This window comes from Nipponia nippon, unplaced genomic scaffold (genome assembly GCF_047370975.1).
Source record: "Nipponia nippon isolate SJK-2023a ecotype South Korea unplaced genomic scaffold, ASM4737097v1 scaffold_30, whole genome shotgun sequence".
NCBI classification, from domain to species: Eukaryota; Metazoa; Chordata; class Aves; order Pelecaniformes; family Threskiornithidae; genus Nipponia; species Nipponia nippon.
This window is the reverse complement of record NW_028262348.1, coordinates 702,872-723,134: the sequence shown is the minus strand read 5'-3', so window position 1 is coordinate 723,134 and position 20,263 is coordinate 702,872. Positions and strand designations below refer to the sequence as shown.

At 42.4% G+C, this 20,263-nt stretch overlaps 2 protein-coding genes across 5 annotated transcripts in view; one reads left to right on the top strand and one right to left on the bottom strand.

Annotated features, from left to right (window-relative positions):
- Positions 1-2,350, bottom strand: part of MED15 (mediator complex subunit 15) — a 53,802-nt gene extending 51,452 nt beyond the window's left edge. The window contains exon 1 of the mRNA XM_087768723.1: positions 2,217-2,350. The gene's annotated coding sequence lies outside the window, so the exon portion shown is untranslated. The remainder of the gene's footprint in view (positions 1-2,216) is intronic.
- Positions 2,351-2,451: 101 nt separating this feature from the next.
- Positions 2,452-20,247, top strand: CRKL (CRK like proto-oncogene, adaptor protein). 4 transcript variants are annotated; one of them, XM_087768755.1, is made up of 5 exons: positions 2,456-3,270; positions 6,693-7,155; positions 7,407-7,454; positions 7,545-7,578; positions 16,264-16,388. In XM_087768755.1, exons 1-4 carry the CDS (start codon positions 2,957-2,959, stop codon positions 7,560-7,562), a joined length of 843 nt encoding a protein of 280 aa, XP_087624881.1. In that variant the 5' UTR covers positions 2,456-2,956; the 3' UTR covers positions 7,563-7,578; positions 16,264-16,388. The 4 variants fall into 4 exon arrangements, with proteins under 4 accessions (XP_087624879.1, XP_087624880.1, XP_087624881.1 ...); XM_087768753.1 differs by having other exon boundaries at positions 2,452-3,270; positions 7,407-7,578; positions 16,264-16,396; XM_087768754.1 differs by lacking the exon at positions 16,264-16,388 and adding an exon at positions 12,734-12,748 and having other exon boundaries at positions 2,452-3,270; positions 7,407-7,578.
- Positions 20,248-20,263: the final 16 nt, after the last annotated feature.

Sequence of the window (20,263 nt, the reverse complement as noted above, 5' to 3'; positions counted from 1 at the left end):
TGATCAAGTCGCCTTTTTCTCATACCTAAGTAGAACATGGGATCTCTTACCTAGAAGACCTGGCCTAGTTCAACCAATTATTGAAACTGAGGGGGAATTACTTGAAGGATGCACACAGCCTGCATGAATACAAGTTCAGAACAGCCGGTTGTGGCAGTTCCTTCCAAACGGAAAACCTCTCCGTGCCTAAGAATCCTCTCTGGACGGGAAGGTGGGTGTGCTGGTTCTCCAGCATCAGTCCAGCCCCGTGCAGTACTGTAATTTACAATTAAATACTATTTATTCCTGACATGTTTCAATTCTTTTGAGGTTTTAGCATTATCCATACGAAATGGAGGGAAAATCACTATGTATTTGACCTACTACATTTGATTTTTATTATAACGAAAATTGTAATTCAATAAAACGCAGCAATAGGAATTTTTATTTCCTTTTTATATACTACGTGTTACTAATTCTGCTGCTAACTTGTGGCTTTTGTAATTATTTTTAAACATTATTTAGCATGTTATTGCAAGTCCAAGTACTATCTTTTAATCTATGTTTTGGCCACGGCCAAACAGAAAACGATCCCAACCAGTTCAAATGACAGAAGAAAACATAACAACCTTCATCATCTATTGTAGCCTATCTACGTGTGTTTAAAACTGACTCTCATTGGCAAATACAAGCACTTAGACCAGTAGGAACGGATCAAAAGTATAGCTACTAAGTAAGCTTCTCTAGCAACGGACAAAATATTTTTGCATAGATGTGAATTTTCAGATGGTATTATTGATCTCTGGGTCTCCTGTTTGGCTACTATTGCTGTACACGACCAAGCAGCTGCTGTCGTCCACCCAGGAGATGGCTGTATTTCAGCGGCTGGTAAAGTGATACCTGGACATGCATTTGGGGCCTGCTTTTAGATCCTTTCGTGTTAAGTGACGAGACTTTCCTGGATGATTTTGTCTAAAGCGTAAGAATGACACTGGATGAGTCTTCCATTTTAGAGGATTTGAACTCTGCTAAATGTCTACAGAGACGCAGCCCGTCTGTTCCGATCCGAACACCTCAGCGGGCGCTAGCTGCCAACGTAGGAGAACAAAGAGAAAAAAATAACCATGTTGTGACTGAGCTTCCAGAAAAGGCAGAGCGTGAAAGACAGACGGGAAAGCTGGAATAAGACTGCACAACAGTCCAGTTAGGCACTTCAAGACAGTCATCTCAGATCTGTTTCTCCATTTTAAATGCTTTTTTTGCTTTCGGGTGCTGCTTCATTTCACATTGCCAGCCCCCAAGCAAAACGAAAAACCAAAATCAAAAGCACAAACTAAACAAAGCCACGAGACCGAGCTCAGCTCACGCTATTCGCAAAGGTTTCTAGCACGTCTGGGGAGTTAGTGCCGTTACTCCGCCGCGCCCTTGCCTCCCGCCGCCGGAGGGGCCGGCTGCCGCTGCCAGCCCGCCCCAACGCCCGCCGCGCCACGCAAGGGCCCGCGCCGCTGCCTGAGCCTCCCGGCGCCGGCCTCCCTCCGCAATTCCCTGGCGGCTCCCGCTGCGCCGGCCCGGCCCGGCCCTGCCCCCGAGGCCTGCCGAGGCCTTTCCGGGGCTCCCTTCCTCTCAGCGGCGGCAGCGCCGTCCGCCCTCCCGCCCGCGCCCGGGGCGGGCAGGGCTTCCCCCGCCGTCAGGGGACAGGGCTGCGGGGAGGCAGGGCGCTGCCTCTCAGAGCACGTAGAAGTCACCTCGAGACCAGAGGAGATTATCACAGCGGTGCCTTTTGTTCCTCACAGAAATAATCAACCGATAGAAACAAAACCTCAGGGCAGACGATCTCTGCCTGCAGACCGCCTGCGGTCAGGCTGCCCGGCTGCGGGGCGTCCCGCCGAGCCCGGGGGTGCGGAGAGGGGAGGGAGGCCCCAGGCAGCCCGGGGCAGGGCAGGAGGCGCCCTGGAGGGAAGGGAAGGGAGCCTCGGGGCAAAGCGGGGAAGGCCAGGGGCCGGGCAGCACCGAGGAGGATGTGCTGGGAGCGACGGGGAGGAGGTGGCGGCACGGCGGCGGGGCCCCCTCGGATGGCTTCAGCCCAGGGACCGGGCAGCGTCTGTGGTAAAGCGCGCCTGCAGCCCGCCAGGGCGGTGCGCGGGGGGCACGGCCCCGCTCCCCGGGGGGCTGCGGCGGCGCGGCGTCCCGCACCCGCCTGACTCCACACGCCGGCGGGGCCGCTCACAATCACTCACCCCCCGAGCGGGCAGGCGCTGGGGCGGGTCTGAACGGCTGCAGCCGGGAGGGACCGGGGAAGGGGAGGGCGCTCCCTCCCTCCGGGCGCCCGGACGGGGCACCGCGGCCCCCGCCCGCCGCCTCCCTCGGCGCGGCCCCGGCGGCCCTGCCCTCCCCCCGCCGCGGCGCGCCTGCGCGGGGCGGTGTCTCGGAGCGCTCCTGCCGCCCGGCGCCGCCGCCATTTTGGTGCTCGGCTCCGAGAGGGGAGGGAACCGATAGGAGAAAGCGGGAGCCCGGCGCTTCTGCCTCCCCCGCCCCACCCCCGCCGGCTCCGGCGCCGGGGCACCGTAGCGGGCTCCCCTCGCCACCTTCCCGGGCCGCCTGTCCTTGTCAGCCGCCGCCGCTCCTCGCCACCCGCCCAGCCGGGCCCGCCGCAGGCCTGAGAGAGGCGGGAAGGATGCCCTGCACACCCCGCCGCTGAGGGAGACTCGGGGGCCCTGACCGCCGCGTCCGGCCGGCCCCACCCCAGCCGCTCCTCGGTCCTTCCTCCAGAGGCACGGAGCTTCCTTCTCCCTTATCCCCCTTTCCCTGGGCTTCCTCTCCTCTGGGCCGGGCACCAGCCGCTTCCTCCTAGCCCCCAGCCCGCTCCGCCTCCCGGGCCTCCTTGCCCAGGCCTTCCCTTCCCCGCGTCTCTTCCTCCGCCCGGGCCTTCGGGCTCTTCACCTTCCTCCCCCCTCCCTTCCCCTCCCCGCCCGGAGCCATGTCCTCCGCCGCTCGTTTCGATTCGTCGGACCGCTCCAGCTGGTACGTGGGCCCGGTGTCGCGGGCGGAGGCGCAGACGCGGTTGCAGGGGCAGCGGCACGGCATGTTCCTGGTGCGGGACTCCTCCACCTGCCCGGGGGACTACGTCCTCTCCGTCTCCGAGAACTCCCGGGTTTCCCACTACATCATCAACTCCCTGCCCAACCGCCGCTTTAAGATCGGCGACCAGGAGTTCGAGCACCTGCCCGCCCTGCTGGAGTTCTACAAGATCCACTACCTGGACACCACCACCCTCATCGAGCCCGCGCCCAGGTGAGTGCCGCGCTCCGGGCACTGGCTCTGGGCGCAGGGCCGTGCTGTCGGCGCTGAGAACGCGGCTGTTGGCGGCCCTTGCTTGAAGCGGTTTCTAGCAGCGGTGCTGCTTAGCACTCTGGATCTCGGTGACCATTACGGGTTGCTCTTTCAGTCAAGTCATCCATATAATGCACGGGGCCTGCCCTTACAGCGCGCGTAGGCCTACGCAAAGGTTCCGTGTACATCTCTACCGCTGGCTATAATTGCCTTGCAAGAGGGTGTGGCCGTGCTTTGTGTCAACCTTTTCCACTGGCATTGTCCTTCTCTTCCTAGGATGGTTGAGAAGCTGGTTCACAAGTCTTCTCAGTGACTGAAGCACAGCCCTGAGCTTAAGTCGCCCTCTGCCCCTGCACGCACACTGATTACAATAGAACAGGCCTTTATGTGATTAGACTGCTTCACCCTGTTAAGTCGGCTTTAATACATTCTAGGACAGCGTTTCCCAGACTTCTAGGGTGGCATTTCCACCCCCCAAAAATGGAAAACATTTATTTCTCATGATTTGGTTATGTCACCGTCCATCTATATCTGCATACTGCATGCACTACACCGAGAAATGCTATTCTGGGAGGATGGGAAAACGTGACTTGGCTATGAGCTCATTCTTTGTCCTGTTCCCAACACAGGACATACCTGCAACTCGCATCAGTAAACTGCTTATCAAGAACTCTAGAACATATTCCTTATTTTTCATTAATAAAGCCTTTCCCAGTGTCTTATTTCAAAGCTTTTGGGCTTCCTGGGTAGAATGAAGTGAAACAGAAGTTAGAAAAGTAGTGACACATTAAAAAAAGAAATTCAAATTGGTTTGCTTCTAAATTCTGCAGTTCAAAATCTTGCTGTGTTTTGCAGATCAGCAAGTTATAGAATAACTTTGACGTTTATAGCCACAATTTAATCTTGGCATAGGCCAGCTCTTAATGACAATCAGTAACTCGTCAAAGGTTGACAATAGCTTGTCAAGTTGAAAAACTCAAGTGGTCAAAAAAAGTCTTTCTGTAGAGCTGCCAGGGGATGGGAGGGATGTGACGGCACTAGCTTCAAGAACTCTTAAAGCTGCTGAGAATTTTTCTGGGTAGTGATTGTGCTGTGGCTAGAGAGATGGGTAGGTGGTGGGGGGGAAAAAAAAGTCACTTTCAGCATTGCAGCAACGCTTAAACGGAGCTGCCCAGTGTTACGTGCATGCTTCAACTTGTGGACAGTTGGGAGGGGAAGAAAGTCTACACTGAAGCAATCCTTACGCTTATCTCGGTTCTCCTTAGCCTGGATGCTGTTGTGCCTTTCTGGATGTAAAAACTTGTTCTTAACCATTGATGGCAGCGACTGACTTGGCTTTCTCAAAACACTTGAAAACTTAGCTGATTCCACTTGCTTGCTTGGTATTTGTTAGGAGTCTCGTGTGAAACGTTTTATGAACATTTTAGTACCACCTTATTTTCAGGGTTTTGATTGCATATTGTTCTCTCAGCGTGCAGAGACAGATGGGACCTAGCCTACTGTGAACTGACAAGCTTTTTTATAAAGCAGCAAATGGGATTGCCCAGGTGGTTTTCCTTAGCATGATTTTTGTTCTGAACTCTTTTAGAAAAATCAGTGACATGGTTAATGGTTTGAAATTCTGTTTGAAGGAGACTTCCTGCTGCAGTAGGGAGGATGAGAGGTAGCATTTCCAGATTTTTTTTTTTTAAATGTATTTTTAGTTAATGGACTAGATTTAGAATAGGGGTGGACAGGTATTTGCTTCAGAACTGTTATAGCTAATCCTTATTTCTCTAGCATTTTCAGGGACCTTTGCACTCAGCTGCTTGTGCTTTTGAAGGCTGTTGATTCTTTTAATTTCATAAAGTACAGCATGAAGAGGTGGTTTTCATGGTAGGATTAAGTAGTTTGTTGCATATAGCCATACAATGCTTTTAGCTCTCGGAGAGGACATTTTAAACTTGTAAAACAGTTGAAAACTGACTGTTTTAAGCTTTGTTTGCTTTGTGTCGATAGTGAGCTCTGACCATCACTGCAGATGCTCCTGAGAGGTTCCCTCTCTCCCTCAGCTTTGGCTGCAGCAGGGTGTCTTAAAGCAGCGTATATCTTTCTGTTCAGGGCTTCTGGCCTATCTTGCCAAAATCATAGGGACTTGACTTCCATCTTATTTTGTAAGTAGCAAAAGAGAATTGAAGTAGGCTAATGACATGCATTCTTGCTATCGTAGCTTAGATAATAAATATCTGCTCTGGCCTAAATGCGTTAAGATTTCTGACAGCTGCTTTGAATAAAATGTGTAAGATTTATGATAAAAATAGATTGCAGTGAAAATAGTCTAATTTGATGAACGATGTTATATATTATCACAGACAACAAAGTGACTGTACTGAACAGATGATGGGCATAGTAATAAATGATGTGAATAAATTAAAGGTAATATGGTTAATAAGGCAAAGGAATATTTCTAGATGGTTAGCTTTTTCATTTCTTACTCCATTCTTAGCAGCGGATGCAAGTATTTCATATTGTCTTTTATGAAGATGTCACTTTTAAATATGCAGTAAAGTACTTTGAAACTAGTAATTTTTCTGTTGTAACAACCCTTTGAGTTGTAAAGTTGTAAAAATAAGATTAGGGAGCTTAATTCCATATTACTTTCCAGACAAGAGGAGAAAAGTGTTGTCTCCTAAAAACACAGGATCTGCCTCTCTTTTCTTAAAGAAAGGAGTTTTCAAGTATAAATGTGACTAGCTGTCCCCAAAATTCTGCATGTAAGTAGTAGGAGTCGGTTAGAAAGGTGCTGTAGTACCGATCAGAAAGACAACATTGGACTTCTAGCTTTGAGTCAGAAAACTGTAGGTGTTTATCATACCCTCCTCTTTTGTTCCCTTTTCCCCACTATGCTCCCTCAAGTCTAGCATTTAGAGTTACTAAATTCTTTAGAAGTGGATGCTGAAGTTACAAATGTCGATGAACGGCAGAGGATTATTTAGCTCTCCAAGAGCCCCTCCACCCCAAGTCACCCAAATAATTTTCATTTATGTATCACGACTCTCATAACGTAAGCTATAGCATTAATTTTATTCTACCCTAAGATCCTCACAACAATCTAAAACAGGTGGATGAAGATTTTGCGTTATTTCTCCCAATGTTCTACATCCGTGATAGACTTTTTTAAATTGGGTTTCTGGGGAAGCTAATTTGCGTATTTAAGTAATTACTTGAGAGCATGAGTTACTCATGCAATGCCTCACAGTGCTACCAAGCCAATACTTTTGTTACAAAGCTGAATAAGTAATTCTCCTCTAATTGGTGTTCCTACTGTAAAACTGGTACTTAACTTTGTTACTGGAAATACAAAACAATAGCTATCGCTTATACCAAATCTTTTTTAAACTTAGGTATCCAAGTCCACCAATGGGATCTGGATCTGCCCCTGCTGTGTCCACTGCAGAAGAAAACGTGGAGTATGTTCGGACTCTCTATGACTTTCCTGGCAATGATGCTGAGGATCTTCCATTCAAAAAGGGCGAGATACTGGTAATTGTAGAGAAGCCAGAAGAACAGTGGTGGAGCGCCAGAAACAAGGATGGTCGGATTGGGATGATTCCTGTTCCTTATGTAGAAAAGCTAGTCAGGTCTTCTCATGGGAAGCATGGAAACAGGAATTCCAACAGTTACGGTATTCCAGAACCTGCCCATGCTTATGCTCAGCCTCAAACCGCAAGTCCCCTTCCCTCAGTGTCCAGTACACCTGGAGCAGTGATCAATCCTCTGCCATCAACACAGAATGGACCAGTCTATGCCAAAGCTATCCAAAAGAGAGTACCCTGTGCTTACGACAAGACTGCGCTGGCATTAGAGGTAAGTTTTTCCTCTGAAGTCACATGGTTTTCAATTGTTTTATAAAATAAGAAACTAAAAATTGTTAGTGGCAAAGTTGGTGTGGATGACTTCGTATGGAGTCTGCTTGTCTGTGTCAAGGGACTGAGAAGTTAGGTTACATTCTTAAGAAAGATCTACAAAAATTGCTTCATCTATACCACTTCCTTTGAGAAAAGTGACCGAGTTACTTCGGGACCTCTATTTACCCTCTCTTCTTGCCCGTTCAACAGTGCAGATATGTTAGAAGGGTAGTGGCGCGTATACATCCTGCTGTGGAAGTAAGTGCTAGTGAGAGGATGGATGGCTTTGCTTCTCCACCTAATCTTGGGGAAGGAAAGAGGTGTTTCATTATCATTGCGGTATCCCAGGTTGAAAACTGGCAGTAGCATCCTTCAGAGAAAGGTAAGTATTGCTGATAAACATCGTCTTTCTATCCTCAACTGTAGTATGAGATGTCCTTGAGTATCTGGGCAGAAATATATTGGAAGTACTCTAATCCCTTTTGTTTTCAAAAGTGGGGTTTGAGAAACCATAAGACCTAAATTGGGAGCAAGGGGGTTTGATGAAAGGCTGTAGTGTAACCTCTAAACTTGTGTTGAACTTTTAGTAAGTTCCTGTGCTTGCCAAAGCATTTTTAATTTTATTTTTATTAGGGATGTCTTTAAGACTTTAGAGCTTTATTCTTTAAATGGTAAAGAATTCATGTTACAATTCTAGTTTAACTAGCATAAATGATGGATTGGAAGAAGTTTTTAAAGCTCTGTCCAGGACACTGAGACGGTTACATTCAGATTATACTGAAGGCTAGTTAACCTGTAGTTCAGAGATGTCTCACCTGGAAAAAGTGCTAGTCTCAAAGATGAAATTTGAGTGTGCTACAATACTTCAAGGAGCAAATGCAAGGAAACAAGCAAAGGAAGCAACAGCATTTTAGCAAGTAAAATAATAGTGGTTTTAAAAATACTTTTGAACTTTCCCTGTTGCTTTTGCTCAGTTACTTTGCAAGTTGAAGCTGTTACCTATAGCTGATGCTTTTGACTGAAATTTGAAAGGTTGTATTTGTGACTTCCAGTTTTTTGTAATAGTTGCCCTAAGTGTTTTTCCTCCTGTATTTGTAAAACCTCTACAGGTGATTACTCTTATGGGGTTAAAAATAAATATGTATCACTGGATTTTCCTTGAGTCTTATGAAATCTAGCAGCTTGTTATTTGTGAACAGTGTGTGAAAATTATCAGAGAGCAAAGTGTAAATTCACTGCCAACTGCACCGTACAGAAGATTCCTGCCAAAACTACTCATGCTTCTGAAAACAAAGCAAGACAAGCGATTGATTCTGTTATGTTATCAATGTGTCATGGAATTACTTCAGGGAACTTGCTTTGCTGCATGGCCCTCACAAATAGATTTTTCTGACTTGCTCTTTAGTGACCTAGTTAATTCCATCATTTTAGCTACTCTAGGATACCAGTAGGATTAATTCTCTGACCAACATGTAGGTTTGAATTGTTTTGAACCTTGAAATTGCTGAAGTTCTGTTGGAGAGATTCTTCTCTTCCACTGAATTCTCATCACTTATTGCCTAATGTCTTTGTCTTCCACCACTGGCACGTTTTGTCTTCCTGTGTAGTCTGTTTTCTTTGTAAGTGCACCTTAGCCATGCTGTGGCTTCTCAAGAGGCTTCAGAAGTAGAATTCTGGGAACTGATCTACATTTTGATCAAAACCAGTGATTACAGCTTCTCCATATCTATCCATGCATAGGGAACTTTAGCCACCTCATTATAGCAATATTTTTTTTTTTGTCGCATGTACTACTCAACGAAAAAAAAAATGCAACTTCTTTTCATGATCTTCCTTCAGATTGCCTAACGCCTGCTGGGCCCTGATGATGTATTTAATCCCAACCTTGTCAGGGCTCTACATATCACTAAATAACCTCGACCATTTGAAGTTTCTATTTTGTAAGCACACTGAAAGTAGCTACCGGTAGGGAAAGAACAGGTTATGGGAATGTTTTGGGGAAAAAAGTTAATGGTGTTCTTTCAGAATAATAGCATTTGACAGTACTCCACCTTAGTATAGGTGTACTCTAAATCAGTTCAGCCTGTATAGGTAGAACACCTTGTTAGTATAATTGTACAGTGCCTGATTGTGTAATCTCATTTAAACTGATAAAACAATATGAGAGCAAAATATCTGTTTGCTGGCTCTAGCTTTGTGTGGTCAGCACACAGACAGTACTTAAAAGGAAGAGAATACCATCTGTAGTAAGTAAAGCTGTTGCGTAGTAATCTGCTCAACTTCCTTTTAAGTGGAGGGATGTCATTCTCCTGGATTCAGCGTAAAAATGGGACAAGCTCTCTGCTTTTTCTGTTTCACACTATTGTTTACGTAAGCTGTCAGAAGTTTTCTTTGAGAAAAGATAAAGATGCCTAACCTGTTACAGAGAATTTTGCTTTATAAGGAAGGTATTTTTTTTTTTTTTAAATTTCTCACATGAAAAGTGTAACTTGTAAAACAAGTGAATATTCTACTGAAAAATCTGAAACAAGATCTGTTTGGTTGGATAATGATGGAGTGCTTAACTTTTAAATAGTATTTAAAGTGTGACAGTTTAAGGGCAACTACAATGTTGTCCCTGTAAGGATACTAGTTAATATGTCATTTATTACAATTTGGACCTTGCTAGGCTAAAATTATTTCACATTCATATTGGTATTGTTGAAGTGACTAATGTTGACTTGGTCCTACTGCATTATATGCTCTACTTTTATTCTCTAAAAAAAAAAAAAGTAATCCGTTTATAGGCTAAAATAAAAGTTTTCAGTATAGCTACTATCTCAAAGCGTACAGGTGATATACAGATAACTTTGGGCATCTCCCTGCACCAGTGAACAATTAGTAAAGCCTATGATTAATTAAATGTATTTCTAAGATTTACATATACGGTTGTCAGTTGAGTTAGTTACCTTGGCAGTTCAGATTTAATGTTTTTAATGAAATGATTGAAGTCTGCAGCTTCTCACTGCAACTAACTAACTTTACTACTAATGTGTGTAGTATTTCCACAGATACTGCATAAAAAAAACCAAACAAACCACAAAAAAACCCCAAACCAACCCCAAAACCAACCACCCAGATCTGTTTCTTTACTTGTGTGCTTCTAGCCAAGAAGCAATTTCCTTCCCTTCTGGTGCTCCAGAGGAAGGAATATGAAGGACAGGGCTCCAGTGTCCTGTATTTATTGGGACTAGGACTCTACATTACAGGGGTAGGTACTGCTGTTCTTCAATCCTGCCTTCCTTTGGGAAGGCTAGGAGGGCAACCCTGTGTTCAAAGGTTACACAGGATAGCACTTGGAGGAGGTGCTGAGTTTTGTAAGAGCAGAGATTCTTTGGCACTGTTAATATGATACAGAGCAGCAAAGCCTACCTTAAAGTTTCTCAGCATTTAATAACCTGTAGGTCTATAGCCAGCCTGTTAACAACAATATGCCAGTGAAGCCTTGTTTAAACTGGCATGCTCTAACCAGCACGTGAAGCGTATGCAGTGCCCAGCGGACTAAGACCTGGTATGTTTTACCTTATAGGAGCTTCTCTCTTGGTAGCTGGGTACTTCTTGTTTGGATGCAAAGCAGCTGATTGATGGCTGACTTCTACACAACAAAGTTCATTATGTCCAGCATAGTCAGTAGATAAACTAACGGTGGATAATTCCCTTAAAATGAGTGAACTGTTTGAAGGTTCATTCAGGACGTGAACAACAAATTCCAAATTCACTTATAAAGCAGAATGAAATGGCGTAAGGAACCGGAAAATGGGAGGCCTGCAGCAGCCACTAGACTTCTGTCTGCCACATGTTTAAAAAGTGGTTCTTAAATATATTGCAAACACTGTAATAAGTGTCATAGACCATTTTGAAGGCAGTAGTAGTTCTGGACTTCATCTCCAGACTTAACATGACAGTGTTATGGCATCTGAAGATTATTTTTTTTTAAAAAACAAGAGCTTCATTATTTTTATAGCAAAGTTTTTATAGTAATGATGGCTTTTTCTAGACCTGTGCCAGCATTATAGTATTAAGTAGTTTATCATGATCTATCAGACATATATATGTATATTTGCTAGTACAGAGTTAACCTGTCACTGAAATATTTTGGTGAAATAAATATCCATTCACCATAATTATATAACTGACTTACAATATTCCTCTTGAGCTTGTTACAATTAGGTTACAGTTAACTTTTTTCCTGTTCAAAGGAAAGTTGAGACAAGTAGGCCAAAATGTGCTAGTAGTAGAACTTTCTTAATTAGGAAATTAGGCTGCTTCTTTCACTAGGCAACAAGCATTGTGCTTTTCTTACGCCAAGGAAACTTAGTATTGCTGTGTTCAACATCAAAGTGCATCTAACCCACAAGGTCTAGTTTTTAAGCAAAATATTGAGCCTGTACTTGTGAAGTGGTGATCGGGGAGCTTTAGTTCTGCTAACTATTGAATTGAAAGTGACATTGGCAGCAGGATTCCAGTTTCTGTGCTGACATGCACCAAATTTTCAGTATGCTACCTTTGAAAATACAACTGACAATTACTTCAGAGATTTCGTGTGCAATCTTAATCTTCGTAACTTCCTTTTCCAGTCAAAGTTATTGATGGTTCCCATCACGATAGTGCTGGGTGCCTCACAATTTAATATACGTTCACCCTCAGCACTGTTGGCAGAGTTTGTTTTCGGATGAAACTGAAAGCAACATGGATAACCTGGACAAGATCCTGTGCTACAGTGAGATTCAGTGTGGCTCAGGAATGATGGTCTGTGGGAGTTCTTTGCTCTCCAAATTCTGTACAATCGTGACAGCTGGCTTAATCAGCTGGAGACAGGCTACCATCATGTAATGAAAAGCAGCACTTTATATGTGCTGTTGCAACCCCAACTCTGGCAATTGTCCTAGCTATACTTGAAATGCAAAATTCTGTTGTTTTACTCTGTTCCTAGATGAGGCTAGATTAATTGCATCTAGGACTTCAACAATTCTATGCTCTCCTTTGACCTGCTTTCACGTCTCAAGAATGGTTGAACGTCTGTCCTCTGAACTACTTGATTCTCTGGTTTGGGCATCAACTATTATTCTTCTGGCACACAACATCAGAAGTTACGGATAATTAAGCTGTGCTTTCAGCCTGTTGGTTTCCTGAATCTTACAATATGTAAAGCACCGGCTACTTCAGTGTCACTTTGTCTTGTTTGCAGCGCTACTGAACTCTGCCTCTTTTGTGTGGCTCAGGTTTATACCTTTTGGGGACACTGGGATATCGAGTAATTTCTTAGTATTGAGCCTTGTTTATTCTTCTCCAGAACAGGCAGCTGGTCTGAACAATTGTTTCATTTTTGGTACTAATGCTAGTGTTACCAAAGAAGGTGAGTTGTAACACTAATTAGGATGATGACTGAGATTCAACACCCCAGAGAGCAATATGTTTTCTATAGCTCTTGACCCAGTGGGCTAAAATGATGATTTGGAGTCTTAATGCATTTTTATCTCCTTAAACTTATATTACAGAACTCTATCAGCCATAAAGCTATTAACATACAATTGTTGGAATAGCTGTAAAACACGTTGAATTGGTTGACTGTGTGACTAAAATGGCATGCAGGAAACCTTCTACAGCGTATGACTCAGCTTCAAATGGAAGACAGGTATGGAAGAGTCTAGAGCGAATGAAGTAACCTTTCTGACTGGCATGTTCCACAGCTTGTGTTTCCCCAGGGCTTTGAATTCATGCTGTAACAGGGACATAATGAAAGGATGCTATCTAAAATACCTTTTGATTTTTATCATTTGGGTGGAACCAAATGGCTGCATTTCAGAACAGCAGTTGATACTTCCATCCAGCAATGCTGGCATGCTTCACAAGTGAAGTAACTTATCCGAGAGATGCTGAGACTAAGGAAGCATTATCCTAATTTATAGATAAGGGCTATGAGCTGTCCGGAGTGATACGGGAAGTTTCTGGCAGAGATGAGAATAGAACCAGGTCTCCTGACTCTGCCCTGTGCCTAATCATAAGACAATCCTTCTGACTGGCTTAACACATTCTCTGAAAAAAATAGCGTGTGAAATAATTTTAGTGGGAGATCACACCTCAGCTGACCACATTATAGATGCTTTAAAAAGCATTTACCAGATATTGCTTTTAGTTAGTACTTTGGGGAAGAATTACATAGAGGGACTGCTTGAACAGATTCTTCTAGACATTGTCAAAACGGAATTCTTTAACATAAGATCCACAAATTATTCTATCATGACATCAAGGTTCCTTCTCCAAAAATCTTGTTTCAACACGCTGTTTCATTTAATCTTCTCAGGGGAACTGCATTTTTTTAATAACAGCACAAGAGGATAGTCAGAAGCTCTCATTAAAAAAACTCTTGAAAAATAATATGAAGTTATTGCAAATCATTTTACTATTCCAGTGGTTCTTGGCATATGGGAGTGGTTTTTGAGTAGCTTTTGTTAGCTAGCACTCTTTAACAGCAAATACTGATTTGTAGCAACTTTGCCCACCCAGTAGTCTAAATAGCATTTTACATTGCTAATCTACATGGCAGTTTGTTGCAAGGCAATAGATTTATATTGTAAATACTTTTTTTTTTTCCACTCAGCTGAAGCAAGACTTCCAAACCTATTCACGTTGTAGAAATCATTCAGAGTCAAATTGAAGGATATCTTTTTCTAAAGCTTCAAAATGAATAATGGATTGATCTCTACAGCACATGAGCAGAATTAAGTTGCCAAAGTCTCAGAAAATACAGGTCTATGTTTTTGATCCAGTGTACTACAGATTATTTTTTTTCTTCCATGAATAAGATTAAAGTGTTTGAGAGTGGATTGGTTTTATGGTGTGGTGCAAATGCAGTTTCTTCCTAGGTTTTAACTGTTGCAATGTTGGCTGCGTCTTCTTGAATTTGGGTCTAAAACGTGGAACTTGGATCTGTCTTCAAGGGTTATTTAAATCTAGCAGTGTAACGCTGAGTATTTATAGATGTTATCAGCCTTTTCCTAAAGAGACGTTTGTTAAGTTCCTGTTTAGGTCATCTTGTTACTATTTAAAGCTTTCCCTAGCCTTTCTATTCAGCAAAAAGTCTGACAAATTGTGCTTTATAGCAAATACCCAATTAAAGCATGCTGCAGTAGTCTGAAGAGTTGAAACCCAATCAGATCAACACTATATGTATGTGCTAACTCTCATGGGCAGTGTATAACTACTGAACAGTATATACTGGCTTCACGTTTGAGTTTAGGAACAGCATAAGAAAAGGTGTCCCTTTAAGAAAGTAACATGGTCTCAGTTCTATCCCAAGAACTAAGGGAGTGCAGAGGGTTTTCTCCTCTCTTAAAAGCACAAGATACAATTGTTCCAAGTATGACAGTCTCGAATTTGGGGAGGGTAGACGGCACATGGACAACCCAAGTAGTGGAGAAAAAGGAGAGGGGGTGGAGCAACACATTTTGCTTAAATGTCTCGTTTCGTTCTAATATGCAATATAAAGCTTCAATCTCTAAGAAGAGTTTCAAAGGTTGAGAAATTTTATTTTAAGATATGTAACACTGAGTGACTGCCAAGGAGTTTATTATAGTATCTTAAACTTCACTCGAGGATTCTTGCTTCTGAGTGATCTTCAAAAAATATCTGTTGGAGTGATAACTGGTTTAGACAGGCTTCAGATCATCTAGTGACATGCACAGTGTTCTGTAAACTCAGGCTGTTTTTCTTTAACAGAAAATACACAGGTGTCACCTGAAAAGTTTTAAACTAAGGCCCTTGGACAAGGTCCTTAAACTACCCGCATCTGTTCTAAGTTTTAATACTATTTAGATAATAGAGACAAATTGTTATATATACTGCATCAGGACTAAAATCTAGTTTTTCCTGAAATAAGAAAACCAAAGCTAGTTACCTTTGGCTTTTACAGAAGTAGCTTGGTAATTGAGACTCAGCTACAAAGAGCCTGGACCTAGCTGGGGGAAGAAACTTAGGATCTGTTGGCCATTCGTTATAGGCTGGTTCTACTTTTTGTGAGATTAGTTATTAGCTGCTAATGTCACATTTCTAATATTTACTATAGTTACCACATAGAGTAAATTAAGTAAACAGGAAGGGAGGTGTAAAGTTAGAGAGCTGCTGCAACAGACCACACGTTCAGCTATTCTGAAGCACTTAAGGGAGAAATGACTATTTAGCAAGTCTTAAACACTACTTGTCAAATTGGCTATTTTGCTTTGTAAATTATCCCAGTCCAAATTAAATGCAGGCATTGAACAATGATAAGGGTATAACTTATCATTATTTGGGCTGATGTTTCTTGCTTGATCCTAGTTTAGCTTCTCTCATCTTTCACTGCCAAATAGGAAGAGAACAGTTATGGTAGGAAAGGCCTGACATGTCATCGTTCCTGTTTCAAATTCTTTGGCTCAAAGTAGAGGTGAAAACAACAAATAAAGCTAGAATCTCTACATCTAATACTTAAAAAAAAAAAAAGAGATTGCTTTTGCCTGCTTTGGAAGCATACCATTACTTTAGAAACTACAGAATCTTCTTAGACTGTGATAGTCAGAACTAGAACTTCAAGTAAAGGTTTCTTTGCCATAGGAATCTTTCTCTGAAAAACTAAATTTCCTTTGAAATAAGCCAGCTGATGCTAAAACCAGTATGAGTACTGTGCTCTTTGGAATGGATGTTGCATCTCATTACTGATGGTAGATTTCGTGATGTTAATTTATATCTAAAGTGAATATATTGTTGCATGAAGTTGTACGCTTTGCTATAGGAAAAGGCGTAGTTCAGCAATTCGTCTGAATATGTACATATACACTTAGTTGAGTCTGAAAAAGAGTGCAGACAACATTATTGCGTTGAGCAGCAAAATGTTGTTATTTCAGTGAAGGTAACTTTTCAGTTGAACCTTATGCCAAGAAGAGGGTGGAGGTTTTTTTCCCTATGGTGGGCTTGTATTTGTTGTTCCTCTTCATTTGATTTGTATCAGAGGTGAGATTCCTATGTGTGATAACTTTTTTTTTTAATTATGCAGGTTGGAGACATTGTGAAGGTTACAAGGATGAATATAAACGGTCAGTGGGAAGGAGAAGTCAACGGTCGAAAAGGGCTCTTCCCATTCACGCATGTCAAAATATTTGACCCTCAAAACCCCGATGAGAACGAATGATTCCCTCTGCCTGATTTACACTGCTGCTTCGTTTTCCTGGCTATCATTAGCATTGTTTGAGGTGGGAGGATGACTTAATGGCGCATTGCTAGCATTGCTGATTTTCCAGCTTGATGCAGTTTGATGGTTCTTTTAACATACATTTGGAATATACAACTGAAGTCACTGCCTGACCTTCATACCATAGTTGCGTCATCCAGAATTTAGTTTCACTTTTAAAACTCTATTGGGCCAATAGCTGGAGAAGACTGAACTGGTATATAGCGGAGAAGTATGGGAAGAAAACCTTTCCTGGAGACTTCCATGGACTTTTTCTGGCTTGCTCAGTAGGAAGAGCCCTAATCTTAGATCAAACATGCAACTTGTGCATTACTGTCCAACAAAAAGCAACAACAAAAATGCAATTTTAGGACTGAAGAAGACTTAGTTTTAAGAGAACCTGTCCTAGGTAGTACATTTAAAATGATGGTCTCTTTAAAGGACAATAATTGAAGCTTATGTATTCTAAGCAGTTGTATTAGAAGCTGCTCTTTTCTGTTAACTCTTAAGCTTATTGTTGACCTTCCTGAAACAGTGTGTGCTAAATGCAAATAACCATTGATTGATTGAGCTGCATCGAAGCTGAGGCATTTATTTATAAGGAAACTTAGGAGAGGTTGATATTTGTAAGCTGTTTTTAAGGCATTTCTGTTGATTTTTGCAAGCACTAACTGTAGGAAGTGAGCTTTAAAGGGAAACACTTTGGCCTGGTCTACATACAGCTCTTCTGCAGTGTGGAAAGTGTAGTTTTACTGGCATAGAAGTGCTTGTCACCGAGCTGTTACTTGGTAGACAGATTGATCAGATTGCCATGGTGTGGCGAGGTAGGAGAGGAACGGGACAGAAGACCTTGGTAAATACTGATAAAATCCTCTTATTTAAACATACACCTTTTATACCCACGTCTCTACAGGCTCCCTTATCTCTCCCAAGTTTCCTAGCTATGCCAGCCCCAGCTTGCTGAAAGCTCCTTTTCAAACACAGTACCTTTTTTTCTCGGGTGTCTCCATGTTGCTGTGCTTCTTTTCCAGAGCCGCTTTCATCTTTTCTTTTTTTCCTTCCCTCTTTTTCCTTGCTTGCATCCCAAGTCCTCTGCATGCTGCCATCTTTTTTTACCCTTTCAAATGAGTTGGCTCTGGTTTATATATGCCCCAATCCCTCTCCCTCCCAGCATCCTTTAGAAAACGGTTAATTGGAGTCAGCTGCCAGGGTTCCCCATGTGATAAATTAATGCTCAGGCTGGAGAAGGCCACAAAGGTGTCTGTTATCAGTATAGCTTCTTTCCCTTTTTCTGTACATAAGCTATACTGCTGCAATTGTACTTACAGTAGGGAAGTAGATGGCTGCAGCTAAATAAGTACAGTTCACGCCATGCAGGTTAACTCCTTAGCCTGTGTACAGGATATGAAAGCTTAGGCACAGTAGTAGCCTGTGTCACCTTCTTTACATGTGTTTTGTAGGTGAACTGGAATGCTCTTTTAAAAATAACTGAACACTGAACTAACAGAATACATGTCTGCAAAGACTACAGCTACAAAACCTCCCTTTTCAGACAGCCTGGTTAAAGAAAAGTATCTGTTGCAGAAGCTGACAGGAAACCAGCAGCCCCCTGTTTTTTCAACTTTTGAAGGCTGTCAGTTGTAGCAAAATGAGAACCTTCAGACACCTGCAGAATCTCACCAGTTCTTATAAATGTCAAATTATACAAAAGTTGTTAAGTTCCAGCATGTTTTCTTGTTGATTTGTGTCGCTTGAACCTATAAAAAGCATGTTGTTCTTAGCTCCTGTGAAAGTGCCATGAGAGCCTTAATTGGAAGGCACTGAAGAAATGCAAAACTGGCATTTGCAACAAGACATTCAAAATGCTGGGGCTTTTTTTTTTTTTTTAAAGACGTCTCTCCGTTCATCTATTAGCTGATTTCTGTCTATTGATCGAGTGGCTGACAGTCTAGAGGTTCTTGTAGAGCATTTTACTACCAAATTAACTGTGAAGTAGTTGACTGAAGTGTTTGGTGCTGTAAGAGTAATTCTTGACAATAGGCATTGACATTTTGTCTTGCAAAGAAAAGCTATGCAGCTCTCTTTCTTAACTAAAGAAGGTCATGCTTTTTCTGTGCCCCAACTATATCCGTAAGTTTACTACGTAGATTGTACTACTGAAAGTCATCTTTTGAATACAGAAACTGCACTAAACTCAGTCTGCTGCAGAGAAATCCTACTTCAGACCTGACCTAGTTACAGGCAGCTCTTCAGAAGACTGATTGTAGAATTCTTCCTTTGCATGGTAAATAAATACTGTGAGATTTGAGATCTTGAACACAGCTTTTGACCTGGATTTTTTTTTTCCACTGAAATAAATGTCTTGACTCATCCCCTCATTGAATAAGGTACACACTCGGAACACAAGCATTGGTTTAGGTTTAATCATGTTCTGATACTGCAGAAAAGCAAAATATTTTACCTTCAAAACTATGCAAAATTTGTGTGTAGTGGCATCTGAGGCAAAGACAAGAATTCTTACATTTCTGTGAACCTCGTTTTGGGCCACGGACGAACAGTGGATGAACAGTTTCTGAGTAGCAGCGGTGTGGTTCAGGTATGTTAAATGTGGTTTAAATGTAGCATACTGACCAGCCTAAGCTGATTGTAACCTTGCTTCAAAACGTGTCTTTGCTATTTTACTAGGAGACAAGTATTTATATGCAAATACTGCATTTGATCAGTTTGTGTTTCTCTTTGAAGGACTCTGGATTCTTAATCGCTTGCTTGCTTACATGTGTGTTGCCTGTTGCTTTACGAAGCCCCTTACATTTGAGGGATAACCTCTCAGTGTAAATGTTCCTTGGGCGTGTGAGGTGTACTTCGGAGGAAGCGTGAGAGCCTGCAAGTGATGGCTTCAGTCTCTGCCCCATTAAAGTCGTTCCTGCTTTTGAACTAGGAGCTGGTTTACTTACCTGGTGCCACAATAGCTAGCTGTCATGAAAGGCTTATTACTCTTCGACTTTCTGCTGTTGTGTACATGTGTATATAGACATTGAAGCCTCTGACCAGTCTGAAAAGTTTAAATGAAAACTATTCTAATCGGTGTCCATCACTGGATAAGCGCTAATTTAAGTCATGATTGTTTACAAATTGGGAAAGACTAAACAAAAGGGAATATCCTGTTTGGGTTGGAGCTCTGAAGAACCTGAGCATTATTTTTGTAAAGGGAAAAACAGCATTCTTTGTGCCATTTCACGTGCCTGTACGGTAATTTTTTTATATTGTATGTACATCCTGGGAACGAGTTAGCTGCCTTTATTCTCTAGTCAAGTTTTCAAGCATTTTCCTCAATACCTGCAATTTGAAAGTGAGACCTGCCTAGAAGACTACCTTTTGGGACCAGTGAAAGCATTCGTTTATAGTTGTCATTTTCTCTTTATTTGTGTTAAAGGAAAGCATGTTTTGGGACAAGTATACAGTTACTGCAGTGGGAAAGGTGGCCTTGCATTTGAGACAGTCTTCACTGTGTAAACTTTAAACACAAGATGTAACTTAAAGACCATGATCTTCAGGCAATAACATTTTATGTAAGCTTTTAAAGGTTATTTTGGGGATCATAGCTTGGTTTATTTTTTCTGCTATAAGATTAACAGTATTAAATGAATTATATTCTTAGAATATATGGAGTGTCTTTTCTTAAGATTAGTGCCTTTTTAATTTCGTACTCCACTTATTTCATAGAACTGGTCCCAACATGAAGCCACTGTTGTTTTTTTTCCCAGTGCCCTGTTTGTACAGCCTGAATAAAACTTGCCACAACTTACAGTATTATTTGTTGTCTTTA